Source organism: Catharus ustulatus, chromosome 1, assembly GCF_009819885.2.
Source record: "Catharus ustulatus isolate bCatUst1 chromosome 1, bCatUst1.pri.v2, whole genome shotgun sequence".
In the NCBI taxonomy this organism is placed as follows: domain Eukaryota; kingdom Metazoa; phylum Chordata; class Aves; order Passeriformes; family Turdidae; genus Catharus; species Catharus ustulatus.
This window is the reverse complement of record NC_046221.1, coordinates 47543419-47565200: the sequence shown is the minus strand read 5'-3', so window position 1 is coordinate 47565200 and position 21782 is coordinate 47543419. Positions and strand designations below refer to the sequence as shown.

The 21782-nt window shown below is 47.1% G+C and overlaps 2 protein-coding genes across 4 annotated transcripts in view; both read right to left on the bottom strand.

Moving 5' to 3' along the window:
- LIMD1 (LIM domain containing 1) overlaps nt 1–3024 on the bottom strand; it is a 34260-nt gene extending 31236 nt beyond the window's left edge. Inside the window, exon 1 of the mRNA XM_033066951.1 lies at nt 1727–3024. Within this exon, the coding sequence (XP_032922842.1) occupies nt 1727–2876 (1150 nt within the window). The 5' untranslated portion in view covers nt 2877–3024. The remainder of the gene's footprint in view (nt 1–1726) is intronic.
- Nucleotides 3025–14159: 11135 nt separating this feature from the next.
- The window catches only part of LARS2 (leucyl-tRNA synthetase 2, mitochondrial), a 98038-nt gene continuing 90415 nt past the window's right edge, over nt 14160–21782 (bottom strand). For all 3 annotated transcript variants that reach the window (XM_033081915.1, XM_033081923.2, XM_033081937.2), the window contains one exon: nt 14160–14528. In XM_033081915.1, the coding sequence (XP_032937806.1) occupies nt 14349–14528 (180 nt within the window). In that variant the 3' untranslated portion in view covers nt 14160–14348. The remainder of the gene's footprint in view (nt 14529–21782) is intronic.

Genomic DNA, 21782 nt, shown 5'->3' with positions numbered 1-21782 from the left:
ACTCCTGCTTCATTGTCTCCTGCCTCACATCCTTATTTAGTGACAAAAATGTAAAAGTAATTGTACCATCAGCTAGGTTCCTCTGCCTCCTGAGCCCATCCCCAAGCGCATTTTGGGTGAGGTATGATCCAGCCAGTTTACATGCACTGCAAGAAGACACAGCCAGGGTCTGTTGGGGAGACCCCTCACACCTCTCCAGTGGAGCTGAATGTCATCTCCAGAAAAACATTCCCATTTTCGAGCACCACCCCCCACGAGCCTGCTGTTTCAATCCCATCTCTGTTATCAGCTCCTTGCCATGGCATTCAACCCTCCATCAACGAGGCTCCTTGTGCTCATTCAAACCCTGCACTACCTGCACAGGATGGAGAGTGCCAAAACTTGTTTCCAGGCCAAAACACTGTGAGTAGAGTAGCTCAACACATCACTTTTCTGCAACAGGATAAAAAAATGCCCCTGCCCCACCACAGGGCTTAATCCAGTCTCGGATACCAAGATAAACAACCCTGGCACAGCCCTCTGCAGTCAAGTCCCCCTGCCTGCTGCCAAGAAACACATTATGCAATCTACAGCTGAGCACTTGATGGTCCCTCCAGCTACACCCCCACAGCTCGGTGTGAAGCTCTTGTGTGGCTCAGACCACCACTGAGCCACTCACCGACCCACCAGACAGGACCCTGTGTATGACAGCATACAGCTGGACTGCATCAGCACCTGTGCAGGCTGAGATGCAAACTGTTCCTCAGCACCAGGCTGAAGAGTTTAATCTGACCCTGTTCTACTTCTGCGACTGCGAGTCTGAAATCTTGAGGAAAATCCATACACTTGGCCTGCTTCTGTTGTTTCTTCATTTAACCGTGGAGTTTCCAGCCTTCCCAGCAACTCTGGGTTTCCCTCTCCCAAAAGCTGAGCTATCTTATCTGCTGTTAAATTGTGAAGTGGCACAGCAGGGAAACACGCAATTTGCCCTGACCTCCCGCCATCCCGGGGTAGCAAATCCATTTAATTCAGAAGGACATTTAATATTCTCATTGGGAGATCCTTACATGAAAGTGGTTCCTTTTCACTGTCAAGTGCCAGAGATAACCTCTGGTAGTGGTCTGGACTACTCACAGACCCAAGATTTAGGGACTAACTTGTCTACTGCCTGTTTTTCTGCCATCTTCAGGATGCACCAATCCTTTCACTGGGAACCAGCAGCTGGGGGCAGAGACAAATCCTGGCAACTTTGGGAAACCACCACCCTCCCCATCTCCAAGCTACTTCTCTCTTCCCTGAGCTCCATGCCCTTCTCCATGATGGCAGCCTATGCAGGCACAATTCCTCCGCAGGCTGGGTGGCTGCCTTCCCACCCACACATGGATGAGGGACACATCCTTGTAAGACACAGAGAACAGAAGTATTGTCAAGAAGTTAAGTGCCTCCCTGCTAGCAATGAAGGGCACTTCAAAATACACACTTTCAGCTTCTTCCCAGCACTGACCCCCACAAAACTGCTAAATTACCTTTGCTTTAAAATTAGAGAGGCAGGATTACAGAAAAAGGTGTCACAGGAGGAAGAGCTTCTAATCCCTCTGATAAATAAAAGTTAAATTAAAACACCCTGCTCTGGGCAACTGACGGAGAACAATCAAGCAGATGTACAGACAAATACAATCCTGCAGGTCTGAACCCTGCTGTGACACTTTGCAATGCACTTGTGCTGACGGGTGGATTGCCTCCTTACCAAAGTAATCGGCCTTAGGCCGAGCATCCATCTCCTGCTCCAGGCGCTGGGTCAATGCCTCCAGCTTCAGCTCGGCTGCCGATGGCCCTTGCTCTGGCTGCAGAAGGAGGGTCTGGCAGGGCAGCTTCACCTTTGCTGTGCTGGAGCCATCCAGGTGCCCAGGGTCTGACCGTGGCCCGCTCACAGCCTCCGGAAAAAGCATCTGGGGGGCATTGGGAGCCACCATCCCTCGCGAGGCCAGGCGCGAGGAGCCCGGCTCAGGGTTCCCACTGCTGCTGGTGGGCCTGTGGTTCTGACCGTGGGCCACAAAGTGACCGGCTGGCCGGGGGTAGGCGGCGGTGTGTTGGTATTCCACACTGGGAGCAGCAGGTGTGGAGCCTGGCGGGAAGGACAGCGAGACACCCTGGTACCACAGCTGGTTGCCATCTCCTCCAGCTTTGGGACTGCAGGGCTCAGCGGAGCCTGAGAACCCTCGAGTGGGCTGCGCTGAGGGTGCTGTGAAGGATGAGGACGCCAGCTGCGGCAGGGGCTCCTCTGGCCCCACCGAGGGTGCCAGGGGGGGCCCGGAGTTTGAAAAGGAGGAGCTCTGTCCGGCTGCCATCGGGTCATGGCCCCCGACACTTCGCCTGCCCTCGCCGCCGTTCTCCTGCCAGCCGCGGCAGGGCTGGGGGTCGCCGGGGCTCCCAGCCTGTTGCTCCCCGCGCCCCGCGCCGGGCTGTGAGCCTCCCACTCGAGGGATCATGTCTGGCTCTGCTTCCCAACCCCGGCGCCCGGCCTGGCTGCCTGGGGCCTCGCCACGTGCGCCGCTCTCTCCGAAGCTCCGCTCCCCTCCCTCGCAGGACCTCGCTCGCGGCCCCTCGACGGCAGGGGGTGGCTTCGAACCCCGCGCCACCGGCGGGTTGGGCCGAGGGGGGTGGAAGGCGGCAGCCCCTCCGTTTATCGCGGCCATCAGCATATCCTCCTGCTGCTGCTGCTGTTGGAGGTGGATCTTGGCCATCTTGGTGGCGAACACCCGCCTAGTCTCCTCGAATTCAGGGTTGTTGCCGGCAGCTTTATCCACCCGAAAGAGACCGTCCTTGGAGGCCTCGTACATGTTGAGGTCCTCGATGAACTTGCTGGCTTCCAGACCCAGATCGTCGTACTTGTCCATCCTGCTCGGCTTAGCGGGAAGACCCCTACCTTCCTCTTCTGCTTCTTCCTCCTCTCCTCTTTCCCGCAGGGAATCAAGGCAACGCCGGCAGCGGCAACCGCTCCGTCCCGCCGCGCTCCCGCCGCGCCCGTCCCCGCTGGCGGGGTGGCTGTAGGCGCGGGGAGGGGGCGTGGCCACGCGGATCACGCCCGATACATACTTGATCACGCCCCCCAAACCACGCCCCTCCCAGCGCGCGCTGTTTGTCCCCGCTCCGTGGTGGGCGTGCGCCGGGTTTGTCTGAAAACGTCGCATGCGGTTCCAAAGACCGCCCCGCAGTCTCCGACCAGGCTCGGGAAGGGTTCGGGTCAGGCAGCAGAGCCGGGAAGGGGGTGCGTACGGTGCTTAAAGTTATTCGGGTGATGCAAGGTGGTGCAACAAACAAACCAGTCCTACTCCCCCATGAAAAACTGCGAGGAAAATCTCATTCCATAACTATTGGTGCAATTAGTTTGTATAGTAGGAAATTGTATTAATTTTCTTGGTGTCGATAGACATTCTATGCTTAAGTAAGTATGACTAAAGGACCCTGGATCATTGCAGGAAGACGACCCCTAGCCTGAAAGAGTAAATACCCCTGTATGCCTAAGATAACATCAGCATCCCAGCCTTCCTGACACTTTCAGGAACCCCCCATCCAGTATCAGATATGTGACTGCAGCAAGTTCACAACTCCAGAGACATTTAGATCAGAAAAGAAGCAGATGGACCATGACATCATAAAATTACTGTTGCTTTGGAATTTGGTAGCATATATGTGATACATAGGGATTGGGCAAATCACATTGCTCCCAAATGCTTGCAAGGTATAGGAACTGTGTGTAAAACTGCATTTAGGATGCCCCAATGTGGTCGAGACACTTCATGCCCACGATTAAAAATTTACCCATGTGAATCTACACTTTACATCCTAGCCTCCCTCCTCTGTCAGCCAGGGCCAATTGCAAGATTTCCATGGCCACCAACACAGCCTGGGGGTGCCCAGAGGTTGCAGAGGCTGCAGCAGGAATTCTGCTGGGCTCATGGAGAGGCTGGTTGGTAGGGAGCTGTGGAACCTCTAAGTAAACTTACTAGTGCAGTTGAGCCTACGGGCCCAGGCACATGTCCTGCATTCCCATAGCTTGTTATTGTAATTCTCCCCCAGGCTCCAGGAGGGAGAGCCAAATGTTAAGGAATGTGGAAATTCACTGCCTTTAATAATGGTGAATTGGGTTGTGACCAAAACATGTTATAAATTAAAAAAAAAAAATCCCCTCCCCTCTTTGACCCATTCCATTAAAAAAACACTCCTGAGCAATTGAGACCAGCCCTAAAATATCCTACCTCTTCCTGTAAGATTTGGCCCAACGTACTTAAAAATGATGGCACTGTGAGCCCCTGGAAAAGGTGCCTTGTCTTCTTTCAAGGCAACCTTGGAACTGCTGTGGCATCTTTAAAGAGGCTCCGAGCAGGACTGAGAGGCTGGAGGCTCATCCCTGCAGCAACAGCCTTAGGCTGGAGCTTGAGCTGATAAACTGAACTTTGGACTCAAAAAATTAGCCATAGCACAGCTTTAGATAAGGGGGGGTTATGGTTTCTAGGGAAGACAGGTGGATGTGAATTCCAGCATAGGATGAAGTACAGCAGTGGAGCTCCCCCAGTCCTCAGGATGTGGAGAAGAGATACCCCAGCACATATTGCTACTAAGCCTGGCCTGCCACTTTTTAAAGAGATTGATACTGCTGGAGCTTTTCACATCAGGGAAACATCCCAACGATCAAGCAATCCCATGTATCAAACCTTTCCAAGCCTTCCTCTGCTGTGGGTATGAGGGGAGGGGGGTATCACAGCCTCCCTCAGACTGATCCCCACAAGCCTTGTTTCACTTGGGAGAAGCTGGGTGCCTGGGGGTTAAACCTGGCTTCATGCGAGCCCCAAGAGTTAGTTTAGCCTCCATCTGGATGTGGGTCATGCAAAGCACAACAAACCCCTGCCTGTGCCAGGGCCTTTTGGCAGGAAAGGGTTTGCCTCCCATTTTTGTGGCTGGGAGAGACCATAGTGGCCCCCATCAGCTCCTTCATGCCAGGCAGGTGTAGGCTTAGGCCACCAGTTACCAAGAGCAAGAGTGACTATCTCTTTTGTGGGTCTTGACCAAAATTGTCAAGTTTGAGCTAAAGCTCAGCTGAGGCAATGAAAGCCAAAACAGTTTCAGAGCATCCTCAGAAAGGGCTCCTAGAAGTCTGTTTTGGCAACATCCTGGGCTGATGGGGAGAACCACAGGAAGTGACTGAGGCATAGGATGCCTTCCCCTCATTGCTGGCTTCAGGATGCTTTTGGAGATAGGCTTAGCTGAGATGCTTAGCTTTCAGTGTGACCACTTTTATCTAAAATGGGCAAGCTTCAATGTTAATACAGTAAGTAACAACAAAGTTGGTACTGAACCACATATTGAGTTCATATTTGTATGGAGAATGACAGAAACGAAGCAGAGCATCAGGTAGATAAGGATGGGAGCATGAGCCCCAGCACTGCTTTATTCACCGAAGGAATATGCAACGTGGACAAAGAGCAGTTGGAAAGGAAATTGCACATCGTGCACCTCCTTGCCTCATTCTCCCCAAAGGATATAAAGTTAATCAGGGGAAGCCATGCTCCTGTCCAGCACATCAGAGTCTCAGACTTGTGTCTATTGTAGTTTTTTATTTCCAACACACTGAGGTGAGGCTCTTCCATTCCTCTAGAAAACAAACCATTTGTGGAGCGGAAGGATTTGGGAATGTCTCTAGATGTCTCTATTTTCAGCCTTGAACACAAAAACCAAAGAAGAATCTAACTTCCATCAGATCTTTTTTTGTTTGATTTTTTTTTTAGGGTCATGTATATGTTTTCTGCCATTACTTTTTATCTAACATCTGTAAGTCCTTTTACAGTCTGACCTGCATTAGCTTACCACTTTGCAGAGGGGAGGAGTGGGGGGAAGCAGACTTCTTGCCAAATGGCTGCTCTGGATGCTGCTGACCTTCACCGGCTATGTAAAGTACATTTCCTTCCTATGCCGAAGAATCAAATCAGCTGTCTGCAGAACAATGCTTATGTGGACAACATGGAAAACGCTGCTGAAGCCCTTTGGATAGGGAACCTCTCACACTGGGCTTGGCCTCCTTCCAGGCTCCACATGCATGAACAGACACTTTGATGGCAAGCACCTTCAAGGGGGGATCACAGCCAAGCGATTCAAAGGCATTTTGGAGTTGAATTTGCAATGCTTTCAGTGAACGTTAGGCAGCAAAATACCTTTGAAGTTTCCTGCCTGGATTTATTCTTTCTGTGAGATTTGGGCTAGGGATATTCCCAAGTGAGCAGATGATTAACTTGAACTTTCTACTAGACTGGAGATGTAATACTACATTGACTTGCAGACCCTTCTGCTGTGATTAGATATGGTCCCATATGTTTATAGGTCCTGTGACTTTTACAGCCCATGCCTATTAAGAAATTAAAGGGTCCATGATTCTGTTGTAGCACAGGATAAAAATCTATGTGCCAATTTGAATTAACTTATTCTAAGCCCTACCCCTTGAAGAGAAAAAAACAAAACAAAAAACCCCATTGCTCATTTAATCTATTTTTGTTCCTGTGGGCAAGGCTTACATACTGCATTTATTCATGCAAAATAATGCTTGCAGCTTGTAACTCAGCCCTGCTCCATGTGGCAATCTCAGCTGCCCCTGGGGTGGAGTGAGGTAGTGATCTGGGGAGAAGCAGCCCCAAGTGGTGTTCCCAGCTTTGGTTCGGCTCCACCTCAGTGGGGGTGCTGGGAACATCACTGTAGCCTTGTGCTGGGGCAGCACGGCCCTCCAGGGCAGGTAGGCTGGGACACAGCTCTGCATGCCCGGGTAAATTGGAAAGCTGCGAATGAGAGTAGGAAGGGGATAATCTGTCTTTATTACTTGCTGCCACATTGGTGTCTGGGCTCATATTGCAGAGAGATGGAGAAAATGTGAAGAAATTCTCCATCTCCCCCCCTTCCCTCCCCCTCTTTGATCATTTTTCTATCTGGGAGAAAACGCCCTCATATTTTAAAGCATGACAACAGCCCGCGGCTGTATAGTTTATGGGAAAACATGATTAGGAGGAGTCTGGATGCCAGTTTATAGCCAGATCTCTCTCCAAAAGCAACTATTGCATACGCACACTGCCTATTTGCAACCAAATGAGTGTGAGGAACCAGCAGCTGGCAGCACACCAAGTTGTTTGTGGACATGTCCGTGGCTGGTCCCCAGTATGTGTCTCTCCAGGGTTGTAGCTGTTCCAGGCAGGTCATTTCCCGCAGGACTACACACACTACTCTGCAATACCTGAGATACGTGCTCTGGTGTGTTTTAGCAATAAAGTAATAAAGGCTTCAGTGCTAGAGTATAAACAGAGCGACCAACTTGTAAGGAAGAAGTATTTCCAGGATAGACCCTGGCTTGGTTCTTGCAGGAGAAAATGTGTTTCTCGGCTTCTTGCAAGGCAGTGCCACAGCATCTCTGAACTCTTGACTAAATAGCAGGGGGAAATGATGGACTTTCCTTGCAGCTTTCTAAAAGAGGTTTTCATTAAATGTGCCATTTATCTGCATCTGGCAGATGTTTTATATTAGAAAGATGATGCACAGCACTGTAGGGCAAATAAGAGGGTGGAGGAGTGGAAGGGATGAAACAAGGTGACTGCAGAGGTGAGGCCAGATGCTGCTGTGGATGGAAAGGCTGGGCTCAAGCCGGAGGCCAGGCTGCTGGATGGCATGCTGCAGAGCTGGGGAGGCCAAACCTCAGCCTCTGCCTTCCCGAAGGTTTTCAGGAAGACAGCAGGGCAGGGCAGGGACATGTTCCTCTTCATGGCTGCCCCAGGGGCCCCTGCATTCCTCCAGGAGGCCTGCCCTGCCTGCAGCTGACTCTGCCGACCCTGCCTGCTGCCTGCACTTTGAACTCACAAGCTGCAGGGGCAAACTGGGGACTGGGGGCAGCCTAGGTGCCCACCATACAGCTGAGTCGGTGTATCTCATGCCCTTGGAATCAGGGCAGAAATGGATCCAGTCTTGGATGTTTTGCTTCTGCTGTGGTATAAGTGTCTACCACAGGGCATTATCTCTGCAGGGAATTATGCTAAGGATATTAATTAACAGTAATTTAATTAACATTAATGGCAGAGAAAGGCCAGGGCAGTACAGGGACATCTTTTCCACACTGCCTTTCAGGAGAGGTACAGATGCTTCACAGAAGGGGTTTCAGGATTATGGTCCTTCTTAAATAGCGGCACCTGCAGCATCAATTCAGTGGGGATGCTGTGGGCCCTACCTACAAGTGGGTAAACTGAGGCAGTGAGGGTTACCTGGCAGGTCACACCTTGAGAAGGTTACAGGAACTATGCGGAATCAACGAGATCCCCAATAGGAACCCAGGAAGCAGCAGAGAGAAGCTGTAGATCCTTGAGCTGCAGCAGCTTGATCTTCATGAGGAAGGCCAGAGCTGGGTGCCAGGTGCTAGGCTGCTGCTCTGGGGCAGACAAGAGCTTTTACCTTCCTCTCCTCAGTTTTTCCAGGTGCCATCAGCATGTTGGAGTTACTGGTCTCTCTTTGCTGTCACCAGAACACCTCCTTTCAGTGGCTGCAGATTTATACCAGACTGATGCAGACAGCTCTGTTGGTTTTCCTACCCCTACTCAAAAGAATGTGGAATGGTTTGCTTTCTCCATTTTCTACTGAAAAGAGGCTTTTATCAGAACAAGAGCTTGCCTGGAGAATTTTCCAGCTCTGTTTCCCTGCCTCTTTATCAGCGCATTAACACAAACAGCACCGTGACCTTTTTAACCAACATACGTGGCCTCCAAGTAATGCTGGGCTGGAAGCACTCCACAGGTCAGACGACATCCTGCCATCAGTCATCAGCCTCACGTGGTTTGGTGCACTTCAAGTGGATTTGCCAGATGCAGTCAGTGCATCCACTCTTCTGTGCATGTCCTAGGAGAAGCTCTCTGACTAACAGATGTTTTTAAATGCTCTTTCACATGGGAAAATTGGGAATTATATGTTTTTGTTGCACCCTTGCTATTTCATCCAACCACGTGGCTCTCCAGGGATGGAGATGTACTTAAGAAAAATATTCACTTTTAAAAGCTTCTACAGATCTTTTTCACAAGACTTCCTTGGCTTAACCAGCCCAGCAATGCACACTTGTATTTCTGTTTTGCAGCAATTAGTAAGATTTGCTAATTACACATAAATTGTGCTTAGACAATTGATTTCCCTTTGTAGCACAAAATAATTTCCTGTTATGCCAATTCTCTTAATCTTCATCACAAACACACCCAGGCTGCCATTGCCAGTAATGTGTCGCGTTCCCTTATTAAATTGCTCCTCTCTTTTCTGCCCCAGATATGTGTACTATGTTTATTATTCCTGATCAGTGGATTGGATCACCTACAGTTGTTATGACTTGTACATATTTTGCTTCATGTATTGTCAGCACCAAGCAGAGTTGTTGAAAAACAACTCCCTTTGCTCAGTAGCTTGCACGTCTCCTTTGGCAGTGGGACGTGGGTTTAGGGACAACCCTGGACTGTTTATGCTTGGTTTTGGCACGTGTATAAAACTACCAGCAGATGAGGAAGTTCAGAGCCTTATATGTGAGTGTGGGCCACCCGATTGCAGCCAGACCAGTAAACGAGCAAAAGCACACATTTCTGCTCACATAAATGCATAGGTTCTGTTTAGAGTTATATTGAAGAAGACCAGGCTCCTCAAATGAAAGAATTTCTTGTGCCCAGGCTGAGCACCACTAGTGCAAGCACAGTGCGAATATTCAACTCATTGTACTTCAGCCTGTCCCATTTATACATTCATGCTTAGGGAGAAACTCAGCAGCTCAGAAAAGGGAGCAGATTTGTGTAGTCCAGGCAAATGAGCATGCAAGGAAATGGCTTGGATAATTCTGTATGGAACATGGTGCTGGATGGCAACTTCCCAGGGCTTAAAACCAGACTTTAAGTTTTCTAACCCAAGGCTTACTTGAGTGAGAGAAGTGCCAGGAGTCACAAAGGCGGTGTGTGACTCAGGGCCTCCTGGGACAGACAGGGTTAGTGCACTGAAGCCTGCTTTATGATACTGGAAAGTCACATTATTCAGGAAAGGGAAAAAAATTGCCACCTTTCCTCCACATGTCAGGCAAGATCTCTTTTATCATCTGGGCTGCAGATGAGAGCTCTGATCCTCTCCCCTCCTGCAGAGAGATAATGCTTCAGTTCAGCTCTTCTCCTGCTAGGGCAGCAAGATGCTTCAAACTCACTCTGATCTACTGTGATCAGCTTCATCCTTCTTCTTTGAGACATAAACCCCATTTCCAGGAAAAAAAAACCCCAAACTAACCATGGTGTAGTTCCAGCAACATTTTTTGAGGTCAAAAGCAAACTGATAGTATGTATATTTACCACTCCTGTTCTGTGGTAGACCTGGTTTAACACTGAACACTTGTTCAGCTCAGTCCTTTGATATAAAATCAGCTCAGATAATTCATGGAGAGGACTGATGAAACATTGAAGCAGAAAAAGCATCTGGCGAAACCAGCATATGTACTCTTCCAAGTGGGTAAATATACATGATTAAAACCAATCCCATCTCTATAAACTGTAGTAAGTACTGCAAAACTACAAACAAACCCTGCCAACCAACCAACCAACCAACCCCAATTATTTCTTCATTTATAGTAAGCTTTTAGAAAAATCTCACATACTGCAAACCTCCCTAGGAAAGAACAACTAGCAATGCACTAGTTAACATTCTTTCTGCATGTTGATTGTGAAAAGTTTAGAGAATAGGAGTAGTTTTCTGTGAGACTTTACACAGAAGGAGAGATAAAGAGGAGAGACTCTATGACCTGCCTTATCTGTGGAAATTCTCCCTTCAAAAGAAACAAGCAGGTTTTACAGTCAGATCAGAAAATACCCTTATTAACCCGATGTCAGTTCTGGGGCATTACTTTAGTCTGGTAAGAGAGCACACAGATTTTATTTTGCACCAAATCTCCATGTTTGGGTTCCGATAATTGTCCAGCAATGCCCCTGTATAGGGCTTTTTTCCAGAGCACAGGTGGAACAAGCTGGATAGAGGTCTATCTTAGCTAGTGACCTAACCTGTAACTGTGTCCTTTAACATGATATAAAAAGCCTTCTTGCCTTGCTGCAAAGCAGCATGGGTGTGTCCCTATCACTTCAGTTGTCACCCACACCAAATAACACATTTTTCTACATAGTGGTGTCTTCCAGCACATTTCAGTGCCCCCACGACCCCAGCATCTCAGATCCTTTCTCACGAAATCAATGGCATTGGAAAAATACTTGGTGACCTTTCAAGACTTTGCCAGTTTTCATTTTCCTGGAATCAATGTTTGAGGGCTGGATTTTTTTGAAGTTTAGTCACATGAAGAATTTTGGGGTAGAAAGTGTGGCAATAATTATTCTTTAAATTTGACATTACTTAAAATAGAAATTCAATATAGATTGGAACAGTGCAACAACCAATTTTCTATCCCTTAGAGGGACAGGATGCTGAAAATGCCCCTTGTGTGTCATGGATCTGTTTCTTGGAGCAGCTTGTCCTGGTTTTATCCCATTGGGTTTAGCAAATCTCCCACATCATCTTTGGATTGTCACTTCATGGAATAAGGACAGTGGCACCATGTCCTTTTTAAAGTGTGTAAATGCAGTGCAATTTGACTGATCACCTTCCAGCACCCTTCCTTCCACTTCTCAAGTATCCCTCCTCCCAGATTTAAAACTCCAGCACTATTTACTCATTGAGCTCTCCAAGGGGTACAATCCACATTTACCACCTTCAGCATAAAGATGCCTCTCTACTGTGATGCAAAAAACAACTGCCAAATAAATAAGACCTCTGTGATAAGTTATTTTACAAAGGCTTAGTAACAGGCTGCAGCCTGTGTATCATTATCAGTCCCATCTAGGCACGGACTGAACCTGTGCGTCAAAGTTACTGTAAGACAAGTGGTAATTGTGCTTCAGAGCAGGTCAACCTTATAAGAAATGCCCGCGGCTGCCAGCGCAACAGCAAAGCTCTGCAGCTGGCACCTCTGCCGTCCTTCAAACATACACTTAGCAGGGATTAGGCTCTGTCACACTGTCTGCATCATCTCTCTCACTCACTCTTTCACCATCTTTTTTGTATCCTCTAGACCACACTGAATTACAACTTAGTGTAAACACACTGGCGGGACTTCTGACCTTACACTTTTTGTGAGTCTGCTGTTCACTACCTTTCCTTTTTTAGCCTGTACAAGTCCATTCCCTATTTTGATTTTGGCCTGAATCACCAAGTTACATCTACAATTCACTTCCTTAGGCAATAGCAAATACCCTCAAGTACTAACAGCAATAAACACTGTGGGCTGCTGCCCGGCTCTGCAGTGACTGCAGCTTTTGTTTAAAGGCACCACAGGGTTGCTGGGCTTACAATATCTTTCTTCATCCCTGTAAATTTAAAAAGTTTTTATTTACATCAAACATGTCACCTTTCCCCTGAAGAAAAATTCTGTTTAAAATGGTTCCACAGGGTGTGCTAAACCTTTTACATAAATTCAAAAAAAAAGAAAAAAAAAGGAAGCAGAACTGTGCTGTGCCACAGATTTTACTTTAGAGAATCTCTTTCACAGTCCTTTTAGGGGCTTCTGAACAGGAGTTTTATGAATTTATAACAACATATATGTCAGGCAGACACTGGAATTCAAATTATTTTAACTCCAACTAAAGGCCTGTGTTTGAATGTCTGAATGCATTCTTTTGTGGCTAAGATTTCTGGAGTCTTAAAACTGCAAAGACCATATCTTTATATTAAATATTCAATTTCTTAGTCATTCTGGTGTCAAAGGACTGCTGGAGAGAATCTGCACAAGTGCGGTCCAGGAGGAAGCAGAAATCATGAGTTTTGTTGCAGAGGTAGGGATGTGTAGAGCCAAACATGCTCGCTAAGCTTGGCATCTCTGTTATGCATCTGGATATTTGGTATCAAAAATGCATAAACCCCAAGCTAAGTACTGGCATTGCTTAGCTAGTGCCCACATGGCAAAGTGATCTGTCTTGGGACTAGTTGCTAAGGATCTATGAGACTTATTTACTGTTATGTGGGATATTTTTTCTTGGTTTCCTTTCAATTCAGTACAGAGTCTGGATGCTTGCTGAGCTGGGAGTTTACTGTGGACCTCCTTATTTGCCTCACTGGCTGTTACTGCTGATTTCTTAACTGTCAGAAAGGCTCACAAATGGCTGGTTTATTGCACTAGTTAGTTGAATGACTGTTAAAGAAAAAACATTCTTTCACAATGAACTCTGCAATTGTTTCCTTGGAAACTATTTTTCAAGCATTTGCTGAACACAATAAATATTTCCATGTGGATATATCAGGAATGCAGCATACAGATAACCTGGTTCGAATCAGGTATGATAATGTTTTATGAATGTCTGATTTATTTTTAGAAACATGATGGCTATTTTCACTTAATGAACACCTCAGAAAAAAAAAAAAGAAGAAAGAATTTCAATTCAAGTTTTACAATCTAGGCACTACAAGATCCAATAGAGCCAAAATGCACCGTCTGCCTTCCCCCACTGCATTTCTAGCAGCTGAGTGATCCTTCTCTTGAATGCCTTGAAAGTCTCTCAGATGGCTCAAGAGTAGGAAGTAACTTCCATCCTGTTCCACACAGAAACGACCATCAGTACTTTGCTAAAGTTTCACCTCTCATGCATGTGCAACACAAATGCATCAGCTAGAAAGGAGAACCCTGGCTAAGGTAGGGCTTGGCTAAATAAGCTGACCTTTTTCTTGGCTTGGCTCTGAAATTTATGTGAAATTCTGGCTACCTGCTGTGCCCAAGGCCATTGGTCAGCACAAAAAATATTTTTTTAGAATTAACAGTCTGTAGTGTTTTGTAGTGTTTCCTTAAAACTTCAAATGCTAGTTAACGGTAGGTTACCCAAACATGAGATACAGGGAGCAAAGCACACCAAACATTTAGGGTAGCATATACTCAGGACAGTCGTTTAGTCCTGGAATCACATTTATGCATCTACAATTGGTCAAGCCAACTTTCCAACAGGATATATTCCTGAGGCTGACACTAAGCCCCATGCACTTTCTTCAGTCACACGGTCACAATTGTTTAGTTCTTCTGCGCTTCCTTCTCATTCTCCCAAAGAAAATGGACAAGCAGCATCTTACCGTGACTCAATAAGGAACTTTAATACTGCACATTTCTCCACATTGAAAGGAAGATTTAGCAGCAACCTGATTTTAATAAGATTCCTTTCCCACCTTTACATGAAGTGAAATAACTATAACTGTTTTTGCATGGGTTTCCACCTCAAAAGATTCCAGTTCCCTTTTACAGCCCAGCAGAGCCTTTACTATTCTTGCACTAAGAAGTTGATAAGGGCAGTTCTGGGAGACAGAAAGGCCTTTTTAATGGCTCGTCCCTGGAGATGCTTGACTCCAAGTTCACTTTGAAGAACGAGCTCATGGACTTCTTCAAAATTGCGGGCTGCTTGCTGAGGAACAAAAATTTTGCCACAAGCTTTGTTATTGATCTGAAAAAGAGACATGAAAACAAGAAAAAACAGAAGTTTAACTAGACTGTTTCCTACAATTTCATTTCCTGTATCCAGTCCATCTTTTTACAAAAGGAAAGAGGGGAAAGTGGAAAAAACTCTCTTCTCCAAACCCACACTTTCTAAAGTAGAGGATAAAGTTCTTCCTATTTCCTGTCCACCATAAGATAAAACTCTGACTCATGACACTCAAAAAAAAATTGGAGAAGTGGCCACAGGAAGTCTCAGTTTTGAAGACAGCAAGCAGCACATGACTGTGCAATGCAGTGATCTTTTAATTTTAAAAACATGACAGTCACACAAGTGGCACAAAATGTCTGGTGGCAGTCTTGGTTTGTGAATACTTTTGGGCAGCAATTTGGATTCTTTACAGCTAAGCAACGTCTTGCAAAGATTCAAATGGAAGATTTATTATTTTTAGAAAAATAGGCTTTAACTTAGTGTATGTTGCACTCATTGTTATATGTTGCACTCAACCCATGGCTCATTAATCTAACACTGACTGTCACAAAGACGTCAACTACTCACTAATTAACATTTTCCTGTGTGTGGCTGATTTTCAGAGCAGCTTCCACACTGGTTTTGGTTCAGTGAGATAGAATCATGTAAATAAAACTGAGTAAGTCCTTTGGTGGAAATCACTTTAATTTATAAAATGGTTTCATAAATCCTTCCTCTCATCCCGTAAGAGTAGATAACGGAGACAGACTACAGAGGCTGACTACCTTTCTAGAGCTGGCATAAAATTAATTATTACAAAAGCTTTCAGATTTATGGACTATCTTCAGTGGTTAATGAGAAGAATGTAAACCACACATTTTAGAAAATGAAATAATTTGGATTTTTAAATGAAGTTGATCACATTACTTGCATAATAATCCGTGTAGGTACTGCAGATCTCTGATCCCTAGGCATAATTTCAAGGAGATTTCAATCTTCTAAAAGAAACAGATATTGCTTAATGCAGTTTGTACATAAAAATGTACAGTATTTGGTTTTCACCCAGATTTTATCCAAGATATCTGTATGTTACATACAACAAATGAGAAAGACCTAGTTCACTTACCTAGTTTGTATTTTGTTTGTATTTTATTTTATTGAAAATAGAATAATTTGTGCAGTTCTCTGAGAGAGGAAGTTGGGACAGATTTTTAAGGAACAAGATGAAGTCTCAAATGCAGCAAGGATGAGCCACTTCAGTTTTTGACTAGTCCTGACAATAATTTGCAGTGATAATGTCAGTAGATTTTTAATTACACTAAATTCACGAATACAAGCCGCACTGAGTATAAGCCGCATCTCTGGGTGTTGGCAAATATTTCGGTTTTTGTCCATAAATAAGCCGCACCTGAATATAAGCCGCTCTGTCGTTCGCAGTGAGGACCCGCATGCAACAAAGTTGCCAAATACTAACAGAACCGCGGCATGGCGGGGGGTTTACTGGCTCAGCTAAGGCTGTGCAGACTTGGCCCGCTAGGGGCTGCTGACGGGGCCAGGTGGCCCAGCCCGGCGCTGCCGCTCGGGGCTGGCCGCCGCCTCTGGGTTCGCTCGCCCCGGCCCCGCTCCCGCCGCGGCGCCGGCCGGGCACGGAGAGAGCGCCCCGCTCACACCGCGGTGCTGGCCAGGCATGGAGAGAGCGCCCCGCTCGCGCCGCGGCACTGGCCGGGCATGGAGAGAGCGCCCCGCTCACACCGCAGCGCTGGCCGGGCACGGAGCACCCCCTGCTCCCGCCACGGCGGCGGAGGGCGGGGGCAGAGCACCCCCCCTCCTCCCCGGGCCGCAGCAATGGCGGCGCGCCCCCCCCCCGTCCTCCCCGAGCTGCGGCAATGACGGCGCAGGGCCCCTGTCAGCTCCCCGAGCCACGGCAATGGCGGCGTCCCCCACCCCTGTCCTCCCCGGGCCGCGGCAATGACGGCGCAGGGCCCCTGTCAGCTCCCCGAGCCACGGCAATGGCGGCGTCCCCCACCCCCGTCCTCCCCGGGCCGCGGCAATGACGGCGCGGCCCCCCACCGTCCTCCCCGGGCCATGGCAATGGCGGCGCAGGGCCCCCGTCGGCTCCCCGGGCCGCGGCAATGGCGGCGCGGGGCCCCCCCGTCTCTACCCCGGGCTGAGGCAGAGGACGGAAGAAGAGAGCTCTCCCGCCTCTCTCCCCGCCCCCCGGGCTGCCTGCAGGGAGCCAGGGCAACACAGTAACACTGTAACAATCGTGGAATGCCGGCTTTTACTGGCAGGTGCTTGCCTCGGCGCCCTGGCTGGCTCGTCTGGGGTTGTAAATGTCAGAAAATTATTCACAGATTAGCCGCCCCCGACTATTAGCCGCACTTCTGGGTTTCCACCAAAATTTTTGTCAAATTGCTGCGGCTTGTATTCGTGAAATTACTGTACTCCTACATACATCCATAATGTGGCATCATAAAAGGCTGTCTGTGTTAAACTTTTCCTTTAGCACCTAGTGTAAAGTCCTTGAAAAACATACAGGAGTTAATTTTTAAAGCTTTTGTGAAAAATAAATACAAGCAGTTCTTTTCGACAGGACACTTCAGAGAAGAAATGTATTCCACATGAAAAAGAAAACAGTAAAATGCAAACAGATACAGTTTTAGCAGGAATATAAAGCAAGCTTCTCAGTTTGCTACTAAGACACGCAGCCTGCAGTTCAAAGCTATGCCTGCTTAGTTAAAATGTCATTTACTGTCCTCCATCATGCAAATTAATATGTCCCAGTGGATGGATGTTGGCAGGGGGAAATTTTCCACAACCAGCCTATTTGGTGCTATTCTCAACAGAAAAACCAAGCAGTCTAAATCAACTTGGAAAATAAATGACTGCTAGTGATTGTGTTTTCGTAGAAAGGTCGAGAAGCCTAGGTGACCTGGCACTGTGTACCTTCCCACATCTCCACCTTCCTAGACAGCATGTCTCCTGATCTTCCCCACACTATGCTCTGAGCTGGGACCAAAACTCTTATCAAACAGCTGTTTGGTTATGGTTTCACTACATGTTTGAGCATCGTTTTCATTATATTGTAGGTATCATGAAGCATTTTAACACTACTCTTAAAACAGGCAGCTGCAGATTTCATCACAATCTGTGTGTAACAAGCATCCTATTCACATATCGTTTTAGTCCAGGGCTTAGGTCCTCAGCAGGAGAAATGCCTTCTGCTATCCCTCCATCTCTCTGTCTGTATTTCACTAGAACAGAATAACCCTTGGCATTTCCAGGTAAAAGTGCCAGCACAAGAAAATTGGCAGCCTTGCTTCTCTGAAAAACTATGGCAAACTGCAACAGGAGAAATACAGGAGTCTTGGGTCCTTTCTTCCCCTGAGGAAGGAAGCTGTTGCTTTTTTCTTCTCTTCTTTTCCCTAATTTTTTTTCAAACATTTGACATTATATAGTATTCCAGATCTACAGGGAGCTAGTGGTAACTACAGAAGTTATAAAAGTTGAAATGAAATCACAAAAGACTGAAAAATAAGCACCTTTAGGCTGCAGAGAGGAATTTTTAATTCAACTCAAATATTTTTTTACCATTGATGCATAATCCTTCTGAGAAGTTAGAAAGAAAATAAATAACTATGCACTGTTAGGCCTCCCTCATATGCCAAACCAAGGAAAATGACACCAAATTTTTTTTTATTTCTAAAAACATCTAAAAACGTTATCAGACCACATCTGCTAACAGTTCTGCACTACCTAGAAAATGTGAGGAATGCTAGTCAGAAATGTGTTTATAGGATGAAATGCACACTACATTCAGATCAGATTTTTCACAGCATTAATAATATACAGTGTTATTAAAAATACCCAACTTTGCAATAATATTTAGAGTAACCAATACTGTGCATACCCAGTGAATTTGTCTTTCTTGCTGGCAATTTATATTGTTTCAGCCAAGGATAGTGAAGTGAGTTGTTGCTTTTGTTGCTTTGGGTTAAATATGGAAAGACATAACTCCAGCACAGACAGGAAATAATGAAGTATTTTGTGTGAAGAGAAATAAACCCAGAATGTCTCAGCAGACAAATCCCTGGCAGACTGAGGCAGTTTGATGGCTTGAGAAGAATAGGGTTGTGGCCCAAAGACTTTGTTTGACTGTACAGCCTTGTGAAGAGACACTGACTCTTTGCAACTAACCAGTTCCTCTGTATTGCGAGTATTTCTTGGTTTAATGAGGGCAATTTATTTTTGCAGCCATACAAAAACCTTCAGTGTCCACAAGACTTCCCACATTCTGTGCACATTCACATTCCTGGCTCCCCCATATTTCCTTTGTGCCTTACTCTTACAGTAGAAAGCCAGGCATGCTCTGTAGGCAGTATTTCTAAGAATTATTCCCAGCTCAAAAAAGCAACCGTCTCTCTGGTCTTACAGTCTCTTGCTTTCTCAGAAGGAAGGGGTTCACATACATCATATTATTCCAGGAATATATGACTAAGAACCCAGGGGTTGTTTTTTCTGTCAGTACAACAAGACTGCTACACAAGGCTATGGCTTTGACAAAGTAAACCAGGAAAAGAAACAAAAAAAAATTTCATAATGGCTATAAGAAGCAAAATTAATCTTTTTTCTTGTGGTTTTTTTTTTAATGAGAAGGAAATTTACATGCCAGTAGAAAAATATCAGTGAAATGTTTAGGCATTTTCATGTTTGGTAGTCTTGTGCAGTCTTAAAAACACTGTGTCCAGAGTCTTCCCTGTGTTGATGAAGTTGTTATTTCAAAGATATATTTAATAACATGTTTGCTTTAGCCACAACTGCAAAGACGTTTCTATAATTACACAATTTCTCATTCACGACTTCCTTATAAACTGAACATTGGAATTGAAGATGTTTGCTCTCTGTGCTTGGATGTGAAGGCTTATTTTGAGCTTGAGAGAAGTGATCATACCTCAGTGAAGATTTTTACTGTTAGGACTAAGTGCTTATCACTTAAAGAAAGAAAGAGAGGGCAAGAAAGAGGAATAAAGCAGTTCACCCACAATGACTATTAGGCTAAGTTTTTTATTAACACGAGCTGGCAATAGAGTCCTTCTCCTTGGCTTGGAAAGATGACAATTGAAAATTTCCTTCAAAAAGACATACTCCTTGGTCTTTGTTAAGCATGTATGTTTAAGGCTGGAAAAACTAGTGTTTTAACAGTATTTCTCATTCTATTCAAATAATCTGACAGAGAGATCAGGCAAGATATGAAATTATTTGCAAAGATACTTTGATAAAGGAAATATACAGCAACATGGCTTGTCCTAAATTCAACCAATCTCTTCCCTCCTCAAAAAACTCAACTCAACAAAAACGAATCAACTGCTTTGCTCCATTCCCCAAAGGGGCAAACAGAAAAAAATATAGTAATTTCACGACCATAAGGCACACCGGACTATAAGGCGCACCCCTGGGAGTCGGCAAAATTCGCAACTTTGTAGATCATATAAGGCGCACCTGACTATAGGGCACACTTTTTTTTTGCCACGAAGATCCATGCCACGCGCAACAAAGTAAGGAATTAGTAACGGAAACCCACGATCGTGAAGTTTACTGGCAGGTGCACAATTTGGAAACATTTTTCACAGATCGGTGTAGGCTTTCAAAGGCAGCCCCAGGCGACCTCCCTGTGCAGTGGGCCCTGGCACTCCCATCCACCCCCGGTGCTGGCAGGCGCGTCTCGGCGCAGCCGCGGGGCCGCCTCCCCCTGGCAGCTCTGTGCTGCCACAGTGCTGTTCCCCCTCGCGGCTCCGCGGAGCTGCCATGCCAATCCCTTGCTCGGCTCGGCGCTCCTGCCATGCCGCCTGTCCCTCACTCGGCTTGGTGCCGCCGCCATGCCGCCCGTCCCTTGCTTGGCTCGGCACTCCTGCCGTGCCGTTCCCCCTCGCGGCTCCGTTGTGCCGCCATACTGTTTCCCCTCGTGGCTCCACGGAGCGGGCCTGCCACCCGTCCCTCGCTCAGCTCGGTGGCACCGCCGCCCTGCTGCCCATCCCTCGCGCGGCTTGGCAGCGCAGCTGCCCTGCCGCCCATCCCTCGCGCGGCTTGGCAGCGCAGCTGCCCTGCCGCCCATCCCTTGCGCGGCTTGGCAGCGCAGCTGCCCTGCCGCTCGTCCCCTGCTCGGCTCAGCGGCACCGCTGCCCTGCCGTCTGTCCCTTGCCCATCCCTCGCTTGGCTCAGCGGCACCGCCGCCCTGCCGTCCATCCATTGCCTGTCCCTCGCTTGGCTCAGCGGGGCTGCCACTTCTCGCACCTTTCCCGTGGCCACAGGGGCTGCGCCGCCGCCGCCGCTTTGCCACAACCGTAGGGGCTGCGCCGCCGCTTTCCTGTGGCTGCTGGGGCTGCAACGCCGCTTTCCCGCAGCCAGTGGTGCTTCGCTCCTCTTGCGGCCGGTGGCGCCCGGTGGCTGTTCACTCCCCCCGTGGCCGGCGGCTCCTTGTTCCCCCCGCGCCAGGGCTGAGGCCAGTGCTGGCTCCCCCTCCCTTCCCGCACGGCTCCTGCCGGCCATGGCCGCCCACTCATGCCCCTCCTCACGACTCGTCGCTCTTGCGGCACCGCCCCCTGATTGCGGCTTACACTTCCTAGGTGGCAAATGTCGCAACTTTGTACATTATATAAGGCGCACTTCCGGGCTTGGGGGAAAATTTTAGTCAAAAGGGTGCGCCTTATAGTTGTGAAATTACTGTACAGCTAAAATGCATTTCTTCTGTCTGTTTTACATATACAGAACATACAGTTTTACATGACCAAATGACAATTCTTCTATAGGCTCTGTTTCATTCAATGTCCAGAAACACAGAAAGTGTTTAATTTGAAGCGTTTAATTTAATTTAGAACATTACAGTTTAGAATGCTTGCACTAAAGATTATCCTTTGAGGAACAGTGAAAAAGGCAGGAGTCCTGCAGATCTAGTAGTATGCAACTATGTTAATTACAGACTATCACAATGCCTGAGCATGAGGATCTTGAGGGGAGGTGGAGCAGGAGTCAGTCAGTGGAAGAGCTGAGACACTGCTCAGGGATCCCACGCCTTTGGCTCCAGGCATTCATTCCCTCTGTATCCTGTCTAATGACCAAGCTTTATGATGCCTGGGAGCATCCTGAACTACAGCCACAGGAAAGAAGACACACATTGGAAAACTGGAGGTTAACTAAAGGTAGTTACACGTCCACTTTTCCACTGAACAGCCAGCTCTTTCCATGGGCCACAAAGGGGTTAGAGCTCAAAGAGAAATTGGAAGTTATAACATTTCC